Source organism: Hylobates moloch, unplaced genomic scaffold (assembly GCF_009828535.3).
Source record: "Hylobates moloch isolate HMO894 unplaced genomic scaffold, HMol_V3 SCAFFOLD_11, whole genome shotgun sequence".
Taxonomy (NCBI): Eukaryota; Metazoa; Chordata; class Mammalia; order Primates; family Hylobatidae; genus Hylobates; species Hylobates moloch.
In genome coordinates this window covers 96,214,649-96,236,399 of record NW_026652286.1, presented here as the reverse complement: position 1 = coordinate 96,236,399, position 21,751 = coordinate 96,214,649, and the positions used below count along the sequence as shown (strand labels likewise).

At 46.7% G+C, this 21,751-nt stretch overlaps 1 protein-coding gene across 5 annotated transcripts in view; it reads right to left on the bottom strand.

Annotated features, from left to right (window-relative positions):
• Positions 1–21,751, bottom strand: part of GRAMD1B (GRAM domain containing 1B) — a 274,598-nt gene that overhangs the window by 186,850 nt on the left and 65,997 nt on the right. For 3 of the 5 annotated variants that reach the window (XM_032167751.2, XM_058446825.1, XM_032167755.2), the window contains exon 2: positions 13,872–14,695. The exons of the other annotated variants lie outside the window; for them this stretch is intronic. In XM_032167751.2, the coding sequence (XP_032023642.1) occupies positions 13,872–14,245 (374 nt within the window). In that variant the 5' untranslated portion in view covers positions 14,246–14,695. The remainder of the gene's footprint in view (positions 1–13,871; positions 14,696–21,751) is intronic. 5 annotated transcript variants of the gene reach the window in all.

The following is a 21,751-nucleotide window of genomic DNA, read 5'->3' as shown; positions in this document are numbered from 1 at the left end:
AGATGTGGTTCATCATAGACACTGGTGGAGAAAACACATGTTGTCACCTAAGTTAAGGGCAAACTGTTCCAGGAGAAGCTCCACCCTGTACAGAGTACCTTTAGGGTTGCCATTCCATCCAACCCTGAAAATCAACAAAAAGCTCAAAAAGAGCTCCAAAGTGTAATGATCCGGCCAGAACACGAATGCTGTCTAGATTAAGGCAGATTGCTCTGAGGGGTCAGCCTGGCACTCACTGACATTCCTGGGGGCAAAAGAACACGACAAGGTTAAGTGGCAGAAATACCTGACAACACTCTTCCCACTTTGGAGAAGCATCTCAGCCTGATCCTTCTCTAGAAATAGTGCTTCCTCTTTATTTCACAGACTTCCTGTAGTATGAGATGAAATATATTTGGTCCTTTCCTGGTTCTTGTCCCAGAACTCCTAAAACCCTTGGACTTTCCTGAGTGACAGAAGTGTCTCTTGTTATTTGTAATGAGCCCCATGGATAATACCTGAGTTTATGCTAAGAAAATGACTTAGGATACAGGCCCTGGGGAGCCTCAAGATGGGGAGGAAAGACCAAGAAAGACCAAGTGACTAGAGGATTAGAAGATTGAATCTCTCAGCTCCACCCACAAACTTCCAGGAAAAGAGAGAGGGAGGTGTGGCTGAAGATCAAGCTCTATAAAAACCCTTGGACATGGAGCTTTGCTGAGCTTCTGGGTTGCTGAACTCGTGCAGGTGCTGGGAGGGTGGTGCATCCAGGGTGAGCATGGGAGATCCATGACCCATCTAACCCCCTGCAATATGTTGCCCTATGTAAACCAAACTAAAATTCTAAAACCCCCAGCTGACTGAATGGACACCACTTTAGGAGACCCAAGGGGACCCAAAGAAAAAAAGAAAAAAAACTATTTTAGGCCATGGAAAGATGTGGGGGCTCAAACATGCCTCATTATACTCTCCTCCTTGTGGAGCTCAGGCACAACTGACCAGCTTTAACATGAAAACAGAATTTTTTATTTTTGAGACCCAAGCTAGAGTGCAGTGGTGCAGTCACAACTCACTGCAGCCTTGACCTCTCAGGCTTAAGTGATCCTCCCACCTCAGCCACCCAAAGTGCTGGGATTATAGGTGTGAGCCACCATGCCTGGCCAAAACAGAAATCTCAACAGTGACAAAACAGACTATGTTGCAATAAGACAACAAATTCCAACCTGAATCTAGCATAATATTACGATAAAGAAGGAGGCTAAAATATTTTGCTTCAAAATATGTTTCTTTGTTATATTTTGAAATGGCCCCGCAAAGCCATCTTTTGTGGGGGAAAATTTGCATCTGTAAAGAATCTCTATTAACATAACTAGATTTTTCCCCTTCCACACCTTCCTAATCCTGAAGAGATTAACTGAAAGTCTAGCACCTTTTAAAGGTCTGAATACAAAATACTGGCCATCCATTGTCTCTAAGGGCAGCCATGTAGGAGACTTCATCTACATAATAAGAACTTTGGTCTCCACAACCCCTTATCTTAATCCAGACACTCTTTTCTACTGATTCCAGATTTTAGATAATAACTTAACTCTTTTCTGACTTGCCAATCAGAAAATCTTTGAATCTGGGCCAGGTGCAGTGGCTCACGCCTCTAATCCCAGCACTTTGGGAGGCCAAGGTGGGTGGATCACAAGGTCAGGAGTTCGAGACCAGCCTGATCAATATGGTGAAACCCTATCTCTACTAAAAATACAAAAATTAGCTGGGCATGGTGGCACATGCCTGTAGTCCCAACTACTCAGGAGGCTGAAGAATGCTTGAACCTGGGAGGGGATCAACCTCTTGAACCCCAGAGGTTGCAGTGAGCCAAGATCATGCCACTGCACTCTAGCCTGGGTGACAGAGCAAGACTCCATCTCAAAAAAAAAGGGAAAAAAGAAAATCTTTGAATCCACCTATGACCTGTAACACTAGCCCCCAGCTTCAAATTGTTCAACCTTTCTGGACCAAACCAATGTATACCTCACATGTATTGATTATTGTCTTACATCTCCCTAAAATGTGTAAAACTAAGCTGTAACCCAACCACCTTGCACACATATTCTCAGAACCTCTTGATGCCTTGGACTGTGCCTTGGGCCACAGTCACTTGTATTTGGCTCAGAATAAACCTCTTTAAATATTTTACAGAGTTTGACTTTTTTCATCTACACCTATGTACATCTGCATGTCATTATTGATCTGTATCCTTAATATCTTTTATTATTAGCCTATAAACATGAGTGTTTCTCTGAATTCTGTGAGCAGCTCTGTCAGAGGCGTTTAAACCAGAGCAACTCCATCTTGAATAGAGCCTTGGTAAAATAAGGCTAAGACCCACTGGACTACATTCCCAGTAAGTTAAGGCATTCTTAGTGACAGGATAAGATAGGAGGTTGGCACAAGATACAGGTTATAAAGAACTTGCTGATAAAACAGGCTGCAGTAAAAAAGCTGCCTAAAACCCACCAAAACCAAGATGGCAATGAGAAGGACCTCTAGTCATCCTCACTGCTACACTCTCACCAGCACCATGACAGTTTACAAATGCCATGGCAATGTCAGGAAATCACCCTATATAGTCTAAAAGGGGGTGGGGGGGGCATAAATAATCCACCCCTTGTTTAGCATATACTCAAGAAATAACCAAAACAAGAGTAGCCATTATTTTATTCCTTTATTTATTTATTTATTTATTTATTTATTTTGAGATGGAGTCTTGCTTTGTCACCAAGCTGGAGTGCAGTGGTGTGATCTCGGCTCACTGCAACCTCCACCTCCCAGGTTCAAGCAATTCTCCCGCCTCAACTTCCTGGGTAGCTGGGCCTGCCACCACACTTGGCTAATTTTTGTATTTTTAGTAGAGATGGGGTTTTGCCATGTTGGCCAGACTGGTCTCGAACTCTGGACCTCAAGTGATCCGCCCACCCTGGCCTCCCAAAGTGCTGGGATTATAGGCATGAGCCACCACGCCCAGCCTTCCTTTACTTTCTTAATAAACTTGCTTTCACTTTGCATCGTGTACTCGCCCTGAATTCTTTCTTGTGCGAGATCCAAGAACACTCTCTTCGGGTCTGGAGCGGGACCCCTTTCAAATAACAGCTCTAGTAAATTAATCGAACCCTAAAAGGGAGTCGGGAACTCTGGTTTATAGTTGGTTGGTCAGAAGTATAGGTCTCAGATGCAACATGCAGATAGAGAAAAAATAAAAAAAGAAGAAGTACAGGTAGCTCTAACTTGTGATTGGCATCCGAAGTGGGGGCAATCTTATAGGACTGAGCCCTGAACCTGTGGAATCTGATACCATCTCCAGGTAGAAGGTGTCAGAATTAAATTGAATTATAAGACACCCAGTTTGTGTCCACTGGAGAACTGCTTGGTGTGTGGGGAGAAAACTCCACATATCTGGTCACAGAAATGTTCTGTGTTGAGTGTGTGAGAAAAAAAAAATAGTTTGGTCTTTCCTTGCAAATTCTCTATCCTCAATGCATGGACTAACACTCTCCCTTACCTTCTAGAAGTGCAAGGTACAGAAGAAAAAAGTCTCTCAAATAAAAGGAAAATCTGAATGAGAAAAAACACCAGGAGATAATACACCAAATATGCCCCTGATATAGTCAGGATATTTCCCCCCTCTCAATAGCATGTTGACTTTTTTTTTTCCTCTCTCTCTCTCTTTTCAGATAGGGTCTCACTCTGTTGCTCAGGCTGGAGTGCAGTGGCATGGTCATGGCTCACTGAAGCCTCAACCTCCCAGGCTCAAGTAATCTTCCCACTTCTGCCTCTCAAGTAGCTGGGACTACAGGTATATGCCACCAGGCCTGGCTAATTTTTTTCTCTTTTCTTTTCTTTTATAATAGAGATGGGGGTCTCACTATGTTGCCCAGACTGGTCTCAAACTCCTGGGCTCAAGCAATATTCCTGTCTTGGCTCCCAAAGTGCTAGGATTATTATAGGTGCAAGCCACCATGCCTGGCCCTGGCTAATTACTTAAATTTGTTGTAGAGATAGGGGTCACTATGTTGTCCAGGCTGGCCTCCAACTCCTCAGCTCAAATGGCAATCCTCTTGCCTCAGCCTCCCGAAGTGCTAGGATTACAGACACGAACCACCACACCTGGCCTGCATGCTGAGATTTTGTCCCCAGTATAGGAGGAGAACCTAGTGGGAGGCATTTGGGTTGTGGGGGAGGATTTCTTATGAAAGGTTGGGGGCCATTCTTTCGAGAATGAGTGAGTTCTCATTCTTAGTTCCTGCAAGATCTGGTTGTTAAAAGGAGCCTGGCACCCCTACCTCTCTTTCTTGCAACTTCTCACCATGTGACAACCCTGCTCTGCTGTATTAGTCCATTTTCAGGCTGCCAATAAAGACATACCTGAGACTGGGAAATTTACAAAAGAAAGGGGTTTATTGGACTTACAGTTCCACGTGGCTGGGGAGGCCTCACAATCATGGTGGAAGGTGAAAGGCACGTCTCACATGGTGGCAGACAAGAGAAGAGGGCTTGTGCAACGAAATTCCCATTTTTAAAACTATCAGATTTCATGAGACTTATTCACTACCCTGAGAGCAGCACAGAAAAAACTTGCCCCCATGATTCAATTACCTCCCACCAGGTCCCTCCCACATGTGGGAATTCAAGATGAGATTGAATTGGGTGGGGACACAGCCAAGCCATATCATCCCCCATTTGCCTTCCACCATGAATGGAAGCTTCCTAAGGTCAGAAGCAGATACTGGCACCATGCTTCTTATGCAGCCAGCAGAACCATGAGCCAAATAAACTTCTTTTCTTTATAAGTTACCCAGTCTCAGGTATTACTTTATAGCAATACAAACAGATCAATATACCCTCTAATAACTGAGTTAACATGATAAAATTATATTTTCCTCTTTCCTACTATCCAAAACTTTACAATTAACTAGTTATTTTCTTAGATACAATATGCTGACTTTTTTTTTTTCTTTTGAGACGGAGTCTTGCTCAGCCGCCCAGGCTGGAGTGCAGTGGCGCTATCTTGGGTCACTGCAACCACTGTCTCCCAGTTTAAACGATTCTCCCGTCTCAGCCTCCCGAGTAGCTGGGATTACAGGCACCCACCATCATGCCTGGCTAATTTTTGTATTTTAGTAGAGACGGGGTTTCACCATGTTGGCCAGGCTGGTCTTCAACTCCTGACCTCAGGTTATCTGCCTGCCTTGGCCTCCCAAAGTGCTAGGATTACAGGCCTGAGCCACTGCATCTGGCTGCGTTGACTTTTATGGCTAAAAAATGATTTCTTGTGCTCACTTCAGCAGCACATGCACTACATTTTTTTAAATGATTCCTTTTAAGACAATAAGCTTGAAGACTCTTGAAGAGTCTCAAAAATGTGTCACTAAACTAACCATCCATTGCCTTTCTGTATTTTCCTAATTGCTGGGGCAAATATTGCAAGGGTTACCATCCCCAAAGTGGGCGCTCCCCCTCCCTCAGAAAATTATTTTTCTATGGCTGCAAAAAGGAGGGCAAAAACCAAATAGGTTGTTTATTGTTTTTCTAGTCATCTCCCTCAGCTCCATCATTTCCTGGACAAACTCGCCAACCAGAAGCAGCAAGACTGAAAATCTCTGTGGTCAGACTGTGGAGGGAAGAGGCACCAGGCTGGGTGGGGGAACAGGCTTGACCACAGTGATGTGCTGAGAGGGAGAGACCTTAAAAAGAATGAGGCTGCTGCAGAGATGTAATAGGTCTGTTAGAAACTGGTCGCGATTTCAGGTCAGAGGCCTGAGTTTCAGCTCTGACCCCGCGCTGCCTCCGTGACGTGCCTGGTCATCTCATTCCTCCATCTCATCTACAGATCAGAATTGGAGAACCGGAGTCTCATCCCAGCTCGAGGACATACAGAGGACACAGAAGGGCTTCACACTCTCTGACTACCCAATGTGTCAGGGCCTCAAAGGAAAAAGCCATGGTTTTCTTTATCCCTCCCTTCCACAAACGGACCAAAGGCACAGCCACATTTTCCCAGTGAGGATTTTGAGCTATATGACAATATCTGAATCGAAAATCCAGACATGTGGTCTGATAACAGAAGAGGATGTTTGAAAACAGAAGTGTGTTTAGGAGGTTGCTGCCTATGGTGGCAGGGAGTGGCTGGCTACTGCGTGACATCTCCTTACCAGCTGAGGCATCACCATCTTGCTTCCCTTCTCCCACTGGAAAACCCACATTCGATTTTCTATTCTGAGTCCCTGAGAGACCTGAAACAAGTCTCCTCTGAGAGGACACTTCCTTCCAGGCTCCAGAGTCACAGGAGGAGAGCTCATAGATTCCCACCCCCCAAGACAATGAGAAGCTATGTCCCTCCTCACACCAGGCACAACAGCCCCTTGGCAAGTCGCACACTGATATGTGCTATGGAGGAAAGAATCCCATGGGGGCAATTGCCCCAGGAAAAACCCTCAGGTTTCACACAGCAACCCAGCAACCACCTCCGGGCTCTCCGGGCCAGCCTTGGCTCCAGGTCTAAACACCTGCTTCAGGGCCAGCAGTTTGCCCACTGGGGTCAAGAAGAAAATTCCCCACTGGCAGCTTAGCCATTCAGACTCCTTAACTTCTGCATTACCCTAGAAGCAATTATCAGTGACCAGCATAGCAACTGGAGGCTATATAATACCTGGGAGAAACGCACCAACTAGGACAGAAAGATCACCTGTGCATCTGCCCCATGTTCATATCAGCCCCTTGTCTGATGTGTAATTGGCACCCTCTGAGCGCATAACCACCAAGGAAATTTTCAAAATACCAACTCCCACAGAGGAAGCCAGTATGAAATCAGCCCACAGGGTTCCATCTCTACCGTCTCAGTTTCCACGAATTGTTTTAATCTAGAAACCACATCTACAGCCAGGGGCTAGCTGCTTCTCACAGAGGAGTCCACCTAGACGTCAACAGCATCATCCTCACACCTCTCTGCTTCCCACAACCCTCACACACATCTCCTCAATGGCCTCCCGACTGTCCACATTCCTACCTTCCTTCAGGACCTCCCCCTCCACATCTACACGTTCTCAAGCAGGGGAGGGCTGACTGATTCCAGGCCCTGGGGGGATAGGACAGTGGAGCTGTAATGAGCTCAGGCTTTGGAATTAGGACACGCTTCAAATCCCAGCCTTGCTTCTGTTGGATCAGGAGAATGTTAACCTCTGAACTTCCGGTTCCTCAGCTGGAAAACCTGCCTGGGGGGACCGAGGCATTGTTGTGGGGATTGAATATGATAATGTATTTAGGCTGCTTGGCAGAAAACTTGGCACAAAGTAAGACCAGTCCCTGCCCTCAAGGAATTATGAATCTGGTGGAAGTTTTTGCCAGTTAACCCTATCCAGCACCGATCACTTACTTAATCCACTGACCAATCATAGGTCTCCTCTGCATTTGTTCTTTGCTTTGTGTTAAGAAGGACGTGAGTTTTCTCTCTCCCACACTTCCTGTGCTTCTCATATGTAGCAGGGCACACGCAGAGCAGAGAAGCTACACCAATAGTGACAGGGGCTGAGGGGGAGAGCATTCAGGTGCACAAAATCACCCGGCTCTCCTGGAAATGGAGCTGAAACCCAAAACAAGTCTCCCTCCAAAGGTCAGAGGAAGGAGATGAAGAATCAAGATAAATATACCAATGCTGTATATTCATTACAGGCAAATCACACGCCAGCTAGGCTGGCACCAGAGAGATGACCTAGCCTAGCAGGCTGGGCACAATCAGTGACCAGCACGACCAGTGGTCAGACATGGAGCTAAGTGGAAACCCTGAGGCCCTCCACTCTCTAGCCACTGGCCTGCTAGACTGTGAGCAATCATGACGGGGGTAGGCATGTTATGTAGAAGAACAGACATAACAGCCAGGAGAAAGATGATACAAAAGATAGTAACAGTGAAGGTATACTGGGCAGAGATGCAGAGAGGTGCTTCTGCATCCCCTAGAAAGAGCCTGCAGTTGGCCACCACCCAACTCACTCACCTGTCGTCAGCTTTCCCTTCCCCCTCCAGAGAGTGATGACAAGAAGACATCCTGGGAGATATGGCTTCATCCAATTTCTGACTTTTCTGAACCTAGCAATTCAGAGAGGGGTTCCAATCCTCAGTTTGGGTTCTGAACAATCACCACAACCAGTTTTGGGCAAGGAAGTTAGAAAGACATGTGAGCATTAATGCTAAGAGCCTGCCCCATCAACTGCAGACTACACCATTCCCTGAGCTCAGAGGGCAATATGGCCAGCAAAAAAATTGTGCCGTCTTATGTTCAATGGTAGTTAAGATGATGCTTTGCAGTTAGGCCACTGAAAGAAAAGAGCAAGACTCCAGGCCTTCACCTCCCCATGCTTCATCCCCACAACACAGAACAGCAGAAAGCAGTTGCCTTGAGCAACACTTTGAGAGTGTCTCTCCCAAGCTCCAGAATCTACAATAGCTCCCCATTGAATTGACTCCACTTTGCCTAGGAAGCACTCTGCATATAGGATCTCAATACCTGTTTGATGACTGAGTGATTCACTGAAATTCAAACTCTTTGGCATAAATCACCTTCGGTCTGTCAGCCTCACCACCTTCATTTTCCCACATTCCTCAACAAGATCACATTTGGTCATCCATCTCCATCTTCAAGTCAATACATCCAAACTGCTTTCACCTATAGGCATTTGTTACCCCTTCAAAACTCAGCTCTCTATAGATCAGTGGTTGTCTAGGGCTGGGGAAATGGGATGGAGAGGGTGAAGGTGCTAGCTAAAAAGTGTGAGTTTCAGTCAGGCACAGTGGCTCATGCCTGTAATCCCAGCACTTTGGGAGGCAGAGGTGGGCAGATCATGAGGTCAGGAGTTCAAGAACAGCCTGGCCAACATGGTGAAACCCCATCTCTACTAAAAATACAAAAATTAGCTGGGCGTGGTGGCGAGCTTCTGTAATTCCAGCTACTCAGGAGGCTGAGACAGGAGAATCATTTGAACCTAGGAGGCAGAGGCTGCAGTGAGCCGAGATTGAGCCACTGCACTCCAGCCTGGGTGAGAGAGCGAGACTCTGTCTCAAAAAAAAAAAAAAAAAAGTATGAGTTTCTTTGTGGGGCAACAAAAGTTTTTAAAAACTGACAGTGGTGATGGTTGTACATAGCTGTGAATATATTAAAAACCATTGAATTATACTTTAAATAGGTGAATTGTATATTATATAAATTATATCTCAATTATACTTTAAATAGGTGAATTGTATATTATATAAATTATATCTCAATAAAGCTGTTTTAAAAAACTCAGCTCTATACTCATCTCCTTTCGGAAATTTTCCCACACTCATGAATAAAAAGAATTTCACTTCAAATAGAGAAAAAGGAATCATTTATTTACTCATTAATTCATCAACAAACATCTATAGATCTATAGATCACTGTAAGAGATCAGATACAGTGCTGTGAAGATACAAAGATGAACATGATTGGTCTTGGAGTATTCCAGTGAATACTGGAAAGTTAGTAAGCCATGCTATCTTTACCATTTTTTCCACTTCTTCCTTCCTAGGGTTTAAGGAGAAGAAAGGGGTCTCCTAATCCTCTTCATATTTTCAACTTTGTGCAGTGAAAATCCACAAGCTTGAGCTTCAAGTCAGTGACAAATAAAAAAAAAAAGCAAATAATGAAACAAATAATGAAAAAACAAAAATTAAAAGAAATCCACAAGCTATGGCCCTCTCAGCCACTTAACTTCTACCATATCACACTGAATTTCATAGCAAGCTTGAAAGGTGTTTTTCTCTCTTTTGGAGCGGTAGATTTGGGGTGGGGAATGTGGAGACGTCATGCTGGGCCTGGTATGCTAATCCTCCCTAATCCAGGCCAGAGCAGAGCCATTTTCCAACCATCATTTCCAAATCCTGAATTGGGTGAGGAGGCTCAGGTGCTGCTCCAGGACACATGAGTATGTAACCTCATATTTTTAAACAAACATCCATTCCATGTGAGAGACTCACACAGTAATGAAATAAGCCTTCACCCTTGAACAGCAAGAGGAAGTTTGCAAAACATTTTCACATGCACTACTCTTCAGACTTTCCATTAACCCACAGATATCCTCTTCCGCAAATGAAGAAGGTAAAACTCATGGAGGTAAAGTGAAATGCTCAAGCTAATCTCCATAGCTAATTGATGATAGAACTTAAATGTACAGCTGTCTTCTGATATTAAGTCTAATGTTCCCTGCACTCCATTGCCTCTAAATGCCAATTCCATTTTTTTTTTTTTTTTAGAAATGGAGTCTTGCTCTGTCGCCCAGGCTGGAGTGCAGTGGTGTGATCTCAGCTCACTGAAACCTTTGCCCACTGAGTTCAAGCAATTCTCATGCCTCAGCCTCCTGAGTAGCTGGGATTACAGGTGCACACTACCATGTCCAGCTAATTTTTGTATTTTTAGGAGCAACAGGGTTTAGCCATGTTGGCTAGGCTGGTCTCGAACTCCTGGCCTCAAATGATCTGCCTCAGCCTCCCAAAGTGCTGGGATTACAGGCATGAGCTACGACACCCTGCCACCAATTCCTTCTCAGGCCACTTGGTGGTATCTACAAGCACCTATTCACTTGATTGCTGCTTTTCTTGGAAGGAAGCCTTTCATCTTCGAGGCCTAAAAATGATGGGGCTTTGTTTTACACACGATCCAAATAGATTCCAACAGAAGGCAGTATAACAGTAGCTAAGAGTAGATGTGAGTCACACGAATTTGAATTTGAATCCAGAGTTTGCCTTTTCAGATACATATGTTCTTGTTTTTTGTCGTTGTTGGTTTTTTTTTTGGAAACGGAGTCTCGCTCTGTTGCCCAGGCTGGAGTGCAGTGGCGATATCTCAGCTCACTGCAACCTCCACCTCCCGAGTTCAAGCAATTCTCCTGCCTCAGCCTCCTGAGTAGCTGGGACTACAGGCGTCCACCACCACACCTGGCTAATTTTTGTATTTTTAGTAGAGACAGTGTTTCTCTGTGTTGCCCAAGTTGGTGGCGAACTCCTGAGCTCAGGCAATCTGCCTGCCTCATCCTCCCAAGGTGCTAGGATTACAGGCGTGAGCCACTGCACCCGGCCGATACATAGGTTCTTCCAGTCCAAAAAGTCACCACTTAAAATAACTGCCTGAACTACATCTAGGTGAAAAGCCTGCCAAATTTTAAGGATATGTCCCCAAATCCAACAAATATCAGAAGGTTCCACTACACACATAGACAACTCTGGAAATCAGGAATACCTTCCTAAATCTAACCAAATCTACTGTCATCCCCATCCTAGCCAGCAATGCAAGACTTTTTTCTTCATACACACACACACACACACACATATATATATATAACATTTTAAGAGTTGGGGTTGGGGATCTCACCACGTTGTCCAGGCTGAAGTGCAGTGGTTATTCACAGGCACCATTATAGCCTACTAAAGCCTTGAACTCTTGGGCTCACATGATCCTCACACCACAACCCAAGTAGCTGGGAATACAGGCCATGCCATTGCACCCGGCTCTTTTTACCATATTTTGTCCTCAGTATATATGGCAGAAGCTCAAGATCAAAAGAAGGTCTCTTTTAGTTTCTTTTACATTTGAGGGAAAAGCCGACAAGCCATGACAAACTACTTTATTTATTTATTTATTTATTTAAGACGAAGTTTCGCTCTTGTTGCCCAGGCTGGATTGCAATGGCGCAATCTTGGCTCACTGCAACCTCCACCTCCCGGGTTCAAGCAATTCTGCCTTGGCCTCCCGAGTAGCTGGGATTACAGGCACCCGCTACTACACCTGGCTAATTTTTTGTATTTTTAGTAGAGACGGTTTCACCATGTTGGCCAAGCTGGTCTCGAACTCCTGACCTCAGGTGACCCTCCCGCCTCACCTCAGGTGACCCTCCCGCCTCAGCCTCCCAAAGTGCTGGGATTACAGGCATGAGCCACTGCCCCAGGCCTGACAAACTACTTTAGTTCAAGGTTAGCTCCCACCAAACTTGCCCCATTTCCCTCTATTCTGTGAAAAGGGTAGCAGGATGAAGTACCAAACAGAAATAACTTCTATCCCCAGGGTCCACAAAAACCCACAGAACAAAACTCTGTATCTGCACCTGCTGAGAGAACCATGCTCAGTTGTTGCAAACAGAAAAGAGAAACTCTGGAAGGCCCAAAATGCCCATCTTCTGCATAACCGATCCTACTCCTCAGTCCCCACCCCGCAAAGACACATGGCTCATTCTGTTTCTCCTGCCACTCTTCATATTGTTCCCTTCAGCCAGTCTTATGCACCCAACCTCATTCTTTTCCTGCTGTTTTCTACTACCCATCTTTATTTGTCATGGTGTCAGCCTCTTCCTTCAAGAAGTCTTCCTCTACTTCTCCAGAACTCTCTCTTTTCTAGTACAATCAGTACCACACAGCACAGTATGTTTTCCAATGGCTCCCACAGGTCTTCAATTTTTTTTTTTTTTTTTTTTTTTTGAGACAGAGTCTCACTCTGTGGCCCAGGCTGGAGTGCAGTGGCATGATCTCGGCTCACTGCAGCCCCTGCGCCCAGGTTCAAGTGATTCTCTTGCCTCAGCCTCCCAAGTAGTTGGGATTACAGGAGCCTGCCACTACGTCCGCTAATTTTTGTACTTTTAATAGAGACAAGGTTTCACCATGTTGGCCAGGGTGGTCTCGAACTCCTGACCTGAAGTGATCCACACACCTCGGCCTCCCAAAGTGGCATGGGCCACTGCGCCCAGGTGTTCATTTCTTATACAAGCGTCCTCTCATCTTCCTTCTCAACCTCTACAACCCCTTACTCTACCTATCCTTCCCCCACACCCTCCTCAGCATCACCACTATTAGCTGTTACTAGACAGCTCACAGAAATATTCAGTAAGTACTTACTGAATTGAAATCAATGTGACTGAACAGATTTGGAGAAGGAATTCCAGGGAAAGTGATCAATGACTCAGTTGCTCCGCACAACAACACAAATCCGTTAAGAGCCAGGGCCCTACAGTCTCAAAGTAAATATGTAGGATTCGTGGTACCAATGAGCAAGTGAGGACTCCCTGCCCTCCACCAGGCAAGGGGCTTGGCTCAGACACAACTCCCTGAAGCAGCAGTCCTGACCAGGCTGTGTAGAGCTGCTCTAGGGCGCCCTGCACCAATTCTCTACGTGAGGGAAGCTCAACCTTCTCCCATTACCCAGATGCCACATTGACCGAGGCAAAAAAGTAGCTGCTATAAACCACAGTCTTGTAGGTATCGATGCCTAAAGACTCTGATATGGTAGGAAATGTGACTCACTCAATGTCAATATTTCACCTCCACACGAGTGAGCCAGTTAAGGCAATCCGGTGTGGCCGAACATAAAATAAGATTGAAACGGAGTTCAGAAATATAAACCACTTAACTGTTCTCTGGCCTTTTGCTATCTCCCGTAGAAAGGGAGCCATAGTAAGGCCTACCTCAGAGAGTTTGCGTAGGGATGAAATCTGGAGGTACATGAAGCGCTCAACATAGTGCCGCGAACATGGTTAAGTGCTCGATAACTATTAGCTGCTATTATTTGTATTATTTATTTCGCTGTGGGGATGAAGGGAGATGGAATGCAGCGTGAAGCTCCACGTAAACGTGTCGTGCAACATGAAGCCCCTCACCCTGGGTTGGGGAGCGGGTGGCATGTGTGGAAGCTGAATGCCACCATCCCTGGGACCAGGCGCAGCGCCCGTCAGAAGCGCCTCTGGTGATGGGCTCCTGCTCTCCCCCAGGACGTTTCCCCCAGAATGCCCCGGGGCCCTGGACGGCTCTAAGACGACGCGAGGGAAGGGAAGAAGGGCGGAACGGGGACGTACCTGCTTTCACTGCACTCCTTCCGCTCCCTCACCCTCAGCCACTTGCGGAGGAGGAAGCGTTTTCGGCGCGGGGACGCGCTGGGTGTGGAGCAGTTGGACCACGGGGTGTCCTCGTCGCTGGAGGGCGTGATCTCGATGGACGGCAGCTGCAGGAACTCCTTGCCCGGGGCCAAGACGCCGGGTAGGTCCCGGGCCAGCCCGGCCTCCAGGCTCTGTTCCTGTACGTTCTTCATGCGGCGCATCTTGAAGCGCCGGCGGCGAAGCGTGGGGGTCGACGAACTGGACCAGACCGGGCTGCCCTCGGGCGCGCCCTGCGGCTCGGGCACCTGCAGGGCGGGCAGCGGCCGGTTCTCCATCATGTTGGCCGCCGGCATGGGGGCCGTCGCCTCTGCGCTCGCCCTGCACCCTCCGCCAGCGGCCTTGTTCGCGTCTCCCTCTGGCTGCTCCCCACCCTTGGCCCGCGGCACACTCCCTAATCCAGGGGCCGGAGGAACAAGTTCCTTTCTCGGAGCGCAGCGAGGAAGGGACGCTAGGGGACGCTGCGTGGCGCGCCGCCGCCCGGAGTCTAACTTTTCGGAGCGCGCGTCCTCCGGGCAGTCAGCCGCCGGCAAGGCCACCCGGGAGGGGCGGGAGCCGCCTGGCAGACACTCGGCCGCCCTCGTGGGGCTCCCCTCGCGCGCCCGCTTGTTTTTCTTCCGCTGCGCTCCCTCGCTTGCTGGCGTCTTTGCCTTAGCGGGACTCGGCAGCCAGGGGCCCCAGGGGGCGGTGCAGCAAACTCTCAGCGGTTTGCGTTCAGCAGACCAGGTTGGGGAGCCGGCTTGGCGCTGCAGGGAGGTAGAGAGCGGGAGGAAGAGGCAGTGGTAGGAGGGAAAGGGAGAGAGAGAGAGAGGAAGCGAGACACTGCATAAAAACAAAAAAGGAGGAGGAGGAGCAGGGGCTGGGGGCGGGCGTGAGGGGGGCTATCCTGAATGGGCTAGCACTGGCAGCGACTGCTAGTGTAACTGTACACGGATTCCCTCGGGGAGGGACTCTACCTTCAAGTAAAGCCTGCTCCAATCAGCCTAGTGAAATAGGATCACAAACCAAACTTTCTCAGGGCAACGATTGGCCAGGCAGCTGCCATTAGTCGAACTCGGCTATTTCCTTGGGGGTGGGGTGTGCAGAGAAAGGGGAGTCAATGAATTCAGTCCTCACTGTCTCAGGCCACCCATGATAAGGGTTGAAGGAAAATGAGGAGACTTTTCAACTAGCTCTTGTCTCCTAAGAAAGGCACTTTGAATTATTTGGGGGTGTGGGTAGTGGCACTGCAAGCCGGAGTACAGTCAGAGGAGGCAAAGCAAGGTTGCTGGAGGCTGCTTCCAAAATGACAAGCTGAGAAGAGAGGACAGTTCTCCCGTGGCGGCGTGAGCTGAGGACACCAGACATGACATACGAAGGAAAGACGGACAATAGGGTCTGAGAGACAAACGACACAGGACCAGTAAGGAAAATGGGGGCTGAACCCTGTACATGAGCCAGCTGCCAGTACCATAGCGGCGTCCTGAGCAAAGAATGAAATGAGGAGTCGGTGAGCACCCACAAAGCAATGCATCCAACAGAGCCCCAGGGAGTTGAGTGTACCCCCCCTTACATTCCTGAGGGCTGATTCAGTTCTGCTTCAGCCTGCCATGGACTGGGTCACAGGGTCCAGTATGTCCCCATGTCATGGAACCTAGGAAGTCTGGGTCAGTCCTGGTAGCATCCCAAGATGTGCTGAACCACACTCACTTTCTAGACCCAGGCCCTAAGAGATCATCAACCCTAGAACTGATCCATCCTATTTAGGCGCTCCCTGTGGGCACTGAGTCCAACCCAGCCCAGCTCCTAAAGCAAGGCTGTAGCACCCATTCTCCTCCTTCATCCCCAGCCCAATGCATTTGTCTCTTGGGTCAGTAACTGTTTTGTTTTGTTTTTAAGAGACAAAGTCTCATTCTGTTGCCCAGGCTTGAGTGCAGTGGTGCAGTCATGGCTCACTGCAACCTTGAATTCCTGGGCTCAAGCTGTCTTTCCACCTGAGCCTCCTGAGTAGGTGGGAGTACAGGTGCTCACCACCACACCCAGCTGAGTTTTATTTATTTTTGTAGATATGAGATCTTGCTAAGTTGCCCAGGCTGGTCTCAAACTCCTGGCCTCAAGTGATCTGCCCGCTTTGGCCTCCCAAAGTGCTGAGATTATAGGCATGAGCCACCATGTGTAGCCCCGTTGGTGACTTTCAAAGAGATCATGAGAAGCATCCAAGAATATACCATGAAGTCCACAATCTGATCCACCCCCCTCTTTTCTGCCTCTCTCAGAGTCCAGTTTCTATCTGGGAGCCAATGCCCAGCTTCCGTGCCAGGACAAAAGTCACATTTCACAAGTGTCCTAAAGCTGAGGAAAATTCACATCCCTAAAGACCTCAAGAATTCACTGCAAGTAAATACATCCCTGCAGTTCAGCAAGACATCAAGGGTAACAGCTGGCTATGGGTCTACCAAGCTCTGCAATGACACTTGTCAAGTACGGAAAAGCTCAAGGCATCCTGATATTACACAACCTTTGAGAGGCTGGGAAACTGAGGGAAATATGTCTTCCTCAAGGGGAGAGATACTATGGTTGAAAAGCCAAGGCCAGGCCCACCCATAAATGACTCCCTGGAATGTGGGCCCCCGTTTCTGAAATCCAGCCACTGGCCCTCTCAGGAGTGATTTGGTTTCACTCTACTTTAACTCCCGGACATAGCACAGAAAGCAGAAACCCCTTGCCATCAGGTGTCAAGCCTGACAAGGAGCAGGTCACCTCTTCCGGCTCCAGGGATGCTGAGGAGGCTGCACTGTAATTCCAAACTTCAGGATCCGGAGTTAAGCCAAGTTCCACAGAGTTTGTTCACTGCCTTGTACTTCCTCCAAGGACCAGTGTTTTGCAAGGGATCTGATAACTTCCCAGTTCAAGGAACCTGCGTATTGGGTGGGCTCTTGACATAGAAGATGAGGGTCTCAGGGGCTTATGGGAAGAAGGGAAGCCAGGACACTACCATTCGCTTGGAGGCCAAAAACACAAAAGGATGGTCCACAAGACAGGGGCCAGAAGATTCTGTGGGCAGCTTGGGAAGAGGGAGAAACAACAAGGGGGGAAGCTTTAGGTTCTGGGCACTCTGAATTTAAGTGTATACCTCTTACAAGGAAGAAAAGCCACCAGCACCCTCTTCCCACACACTTCAGCCACTTTTCCCACCCACAGTAGATTCTGGAACTGAAATCCTATGAGATTTAATTTAAGCCTTGGGCGCAGCAGTGGCTAAGAGTGATCATTTACATTTCACCTGGCCTAAGGGAAAACCTCCAAACAGGAATCTAAAATGTCTCACTTGATTGGGAAGCAGATACCCAGAGTTCTCTTAGCCTGAACACTGTCCTTACTCACTTGCACCTGCAGTCCCCTCTTTTTTTCAAGCCATAACCTTTTCGACAATTAAAACCCTGTTCAAAACACATCCTCCAGCCCTTTCCAGCTGTTTCTGTTGCCCATGGCTCTGGCAAGTAAGATAATAAATGAGGCACTGCTTTGAAATATGAAATGCCCTACAGCTGTGAGCCAACATTACTGTTAAGACTATAAGCTCCTTGAGGAAAGAATCGAGTTTCTCCTTCCTTTAATTCTGTCCAGTATCCTGTGCTTTTTATGTGTATGGTGACCTTTACACTTTTGGAAAGAGCCTTCGTACATCACACTGTGTCTTCCCAGCAGCCTTTACAATTGATGAAAGTGGGACAGAGAGATTCAGTAGTTTATCCAAGGTCACAGATAAATGACGACGGCTAATCCATGACAAGGCCAGAACTGGAACTCATGCCTTCTGAAGCCAGTTTAGAGGCCTCCAAAAGTGTAGAGAAACAATTTCTCAAAGTAGCTGGTGCCAACGTCAGAACCAAAGAGTTTTCATGCCCCGCGTCAGAATCTCAGCGATTGCATTTGCTCCCATATTTCTTCTCTCCAATATTTGGCTCTCAGCCACCCCACAGTTCTCTGTGAAACTGACCTCACCTTTGCCCCCATTTCCCACTTCCCCAGACAGGTGGTAACCAGAACAACCCAGCCTCCCCTTTCCCCACCTGCAGCCAGGCCTCTGACTTTAAATGAAAGGAGGTCATATTACCAAGCAACTGTTGTTTATTCTCAGCTGCACAGGCTCCCTTTTCCTACAGACACAAGACACCCAACACCTGTCTATTACTTATGGAGACTCATAAACTATTATTATTATTCAATTTCCAGGAGAAAACTGAAGTGACAGCTAGTAGCTTCCAGACTAGATTTCTCCTGGGTGCACATCCAAGTAAATGTAAACTGGAAGGGGCAGGCACCCTGACACATTATTGCACCTGCTCCAGGATGCCAAGGCAGGGAACTCCCGAAGACACAGGAATGTCTTCCCACAACACTGTTGTCGTAAGACAGACGGTCCCCACTCTCAACACTGGGACACAGAGTCTCTCCCCCACACAACATTCAGAATGGCCAATCCCAACGGTTGGCCCATTATGAGGGAAAGAAGCAGGCAGTGAGCATAGAAGAAGTGGAATTTGCGGCTGGCAGGAAAGCTGGAAATACAGACAGAAACGTGGATGATGCTGAGAGCAGTGTTAGCTGCCTTCAAACACAAAATGACGTATGGCCAGATTTCACTGTGCAGCTCTCATTTTGCTGCTGAGCAAGAGGAAATGCATTTCTGTAGAGTGCAGCATGGGGGATTTGGGATAGATGATAAGCATTTACCGAGGGTAAGGCTGGTTAAGGACTGGGATGAATGACTAAGACTGGGTAGAGAATGGCTTTCTCTGTAGGTCTTTTAAAGGTAACTGGAGCCTAGTTAGAGGTGGTGGCAGGAAAGAGATGATCTCTTAAAGGCCCAGCCCACCCTACTACTGTGGGTCTCTAAGACCCAGATTGTTTCTTTTTAAAGTAGAAGCAATTCCCTTACACCTAAAACAAAGTCTGTTTGAGCTGACCTGTTACTGGCTCAAAGGCATTTTGATCACCGGATGCTGAACACCTCCCTGAGACCCACAAATAGCTTTAATATCTTGCACTGGTGAACTACAAATACAGGGATCAATTACCAGGATGGTGGTGAAGCAAGGAAGTGAGGGTTCAGGGATAAAGACAGGAGAAAGAATTGGAGGGAATAACTTAAACTCCTCCCCATGGTATCTCCTTCTGTTTCTTTCATGAGTCCTCCCTTCATTTCCCTAGGGAGGGCCTCGCTACTTTAAAAAGGGTCAGACGACGCTGCACTGAATTGGTGTGGTTAGAGAAGGAGTGTGGAGGAGGAGGCTAGTGCTGGTTAAATACAACCTAAATCAAACCACAGTTGGCCAACCACCACATCCAGGTTCTCCTTCCAAGGAAAAAGGAAGAAAATGCTTCAGGACTTTGATGCAGCCTCAGTTCCGAGAACAGAGCCCTGGGCAATGCTCTCAACCTTGGGGAGTGCACAGGGTCAGCTGTTTGTTTCCAACAGCCTTCACAGGGGCCATGGTGAGCAATGACGTCACCTCGGGAGAAGGACTGTCACCAGATAAGCCTCCTTGGTTTAATTGCTCATCAAAAGGCTTAGGTGTCAAAGTAGAATGTTTTGCACAACATTTGGCTGCCCTTGTACTTGACACCAAGGATACCAAGGCACAGAAGGACATCATCTCTTGTCCTCTAAATCTTGCAAAGACTTACGTGCAAACCAGGGCTGAAAAAGACTTTCTGAGGTCGCCTCACCTGTCCTTGGCTGCCCATCCCAAGGAAAGCAGGCGGCATGTGCGGAATTTCTGCTGTTGCTTTCCTCAGAAGCACTGCAAAATACCATCAGCCTATACTAACTACCAACTAGTGATTGAGCGTGCAGACTCAAAGTCAAGCCACCTGAGTTTTGGACCCGTTTCCATCACTTACTAGCAGTTTTATTGTGGTTAAGTTATTTAACTTCTCTGTAACTCAGTTTCCCCGTCTGTAGAATCAAGATAATAAATAGCATCTCCTTGCTGGAGTGATCGTGAGCATTAGTGCTGTGTAGGGCACTTAGAAGAGAGTTTGGCACACAGTAAGTGCTCGATAAATGTTAGCCTTTGTTATGTGTAAGCTTCCTTTATAATACCCTTCATAGGATACAGGACTATTCTTGTTGATTTTCAACTCAGTTTAATTCTACAAGTGGTTGTTAAGCTAGAACACAGTGTAAGGCTCCTTGTTCAGGAAGTCCTTGGGATATAGCTAGATAAATAAGGTACACATGGTGCATTGGAGCACATGATCTCTCAAAGCCGAATTAATTAAGTGCAAAATACAAGTGCACAAGAGGTGTGAGTGGAAAGATTGATACATTTTAACTAGAGGAAAAGAGGTAGTCTAAGCAGGTCCTATGGAGGAATTGGTATTTCAGTTAATACTTCAAGTCGGAATTTCAATAAAAAAGACTAGGGCATTAGCAGTTTGAATAAAAGCATTGAAGAGTGAAAACTCACAGAGAGGTTTTGAAAATAGGAAAAGATAAGTCAGAACATAGGGTAGGACATACAGGATTAGGCAATGAGGCTGGACAAACAAGGGGTCACATTGCAGTGTAGAAGGGTTCTTTTTTTTTTTTTTTTAAATTAGAGACAGGGTCTTGCTATGTTGCCTAGGCTTGTCTTGAACTTCTGGTCCAAAGGGATCCTCCTATCTCAGCCTTCCAAAGTGCTGGGATTACAGGTGTGAGCCACCACACCTAGCCTAGTGTTGAATTATAGATTTTATTCTTTAGGCAAGGGATGCTATTCAGATTGGTTTGGGTTTGGTGGTTTTCTTTTTTTCTTTTTTTTTTTTGTTTGGTGTTGGGGGCTACATTACTAACCTGTATTTGAGAAGCATCAACTCTGGTGACAACGTGAAATTTGAATTGGAGAAAAAAGCAGATGGGAACCATAAAAACCAATTAGGAGACTATCAATCAGCCAATATTTTTGGAATATTGACCATATGAATGGCAAATAGTTCAGGTAAGAGATGGAGAAAATCTGAAATAGGGCAGGGGAAAAATGTGGAATGAGAGGAGATAGGCAAGGAAAAGGAGGAACCTCTGGAAGAAAATCAAGAAACAGCAAACATTGGGAAGCTGAGGGGAGAAAGGAGGTGTTTATTGCATGGCTACACTAAGCCAGGCGCTGTGCTGAGTGCTTCACCCACAAAATCCCAGCTGACCCTTGCAACAACTCTGAGAAATAAATATCAAAAGCCCTATTTCAAGATGATGAGAGATTTTACAAGGTGACTTGCCCAAGTTCACACAGCTAGTAGAAGATGAACACAAATTTAAACTAGGGTCTCTTTGCTTTAAAACTTATACTTTTTAAAGTATACTACATTTCAAAGAGACAAATGATGCTATATCCTATAATGAAGTCAGGCAGAAGAAAGACAGAGATAATTCCATTAAATTTTGTAATTAGGTCATTGATGACCTCTGCAACAACAATTTCAGTAGAGTGGTCAGAGAAGAAATGAGATTGCTATGGGTTAAAGAGTAGATAGGGAATGAATTAATGGAAGCTGCAAGATTAGACTGCCCTTTCCAGAAATTAGTCAGCAAAAAGAATGAGGGACATCTATTCTCAAATAGTTTTTGAGCATCTACTAAGTGTTAAACACCCTTCTAATGCCTAGAGTTAGATTGTGAAAAGTTACTTGTGGTTGGAGTGGGAGCAAAAGGAGAGAGAGAACAGACGAGGAGAGAGGAGGGGAGGGGAGGGGAGAAGAAAGGAGAGGAGAGGGAACATTTGGGGTTGGGGATAAGGTTTTTTTTTTCTTTTAATTTGTGTGTGTGTATGTCTTAT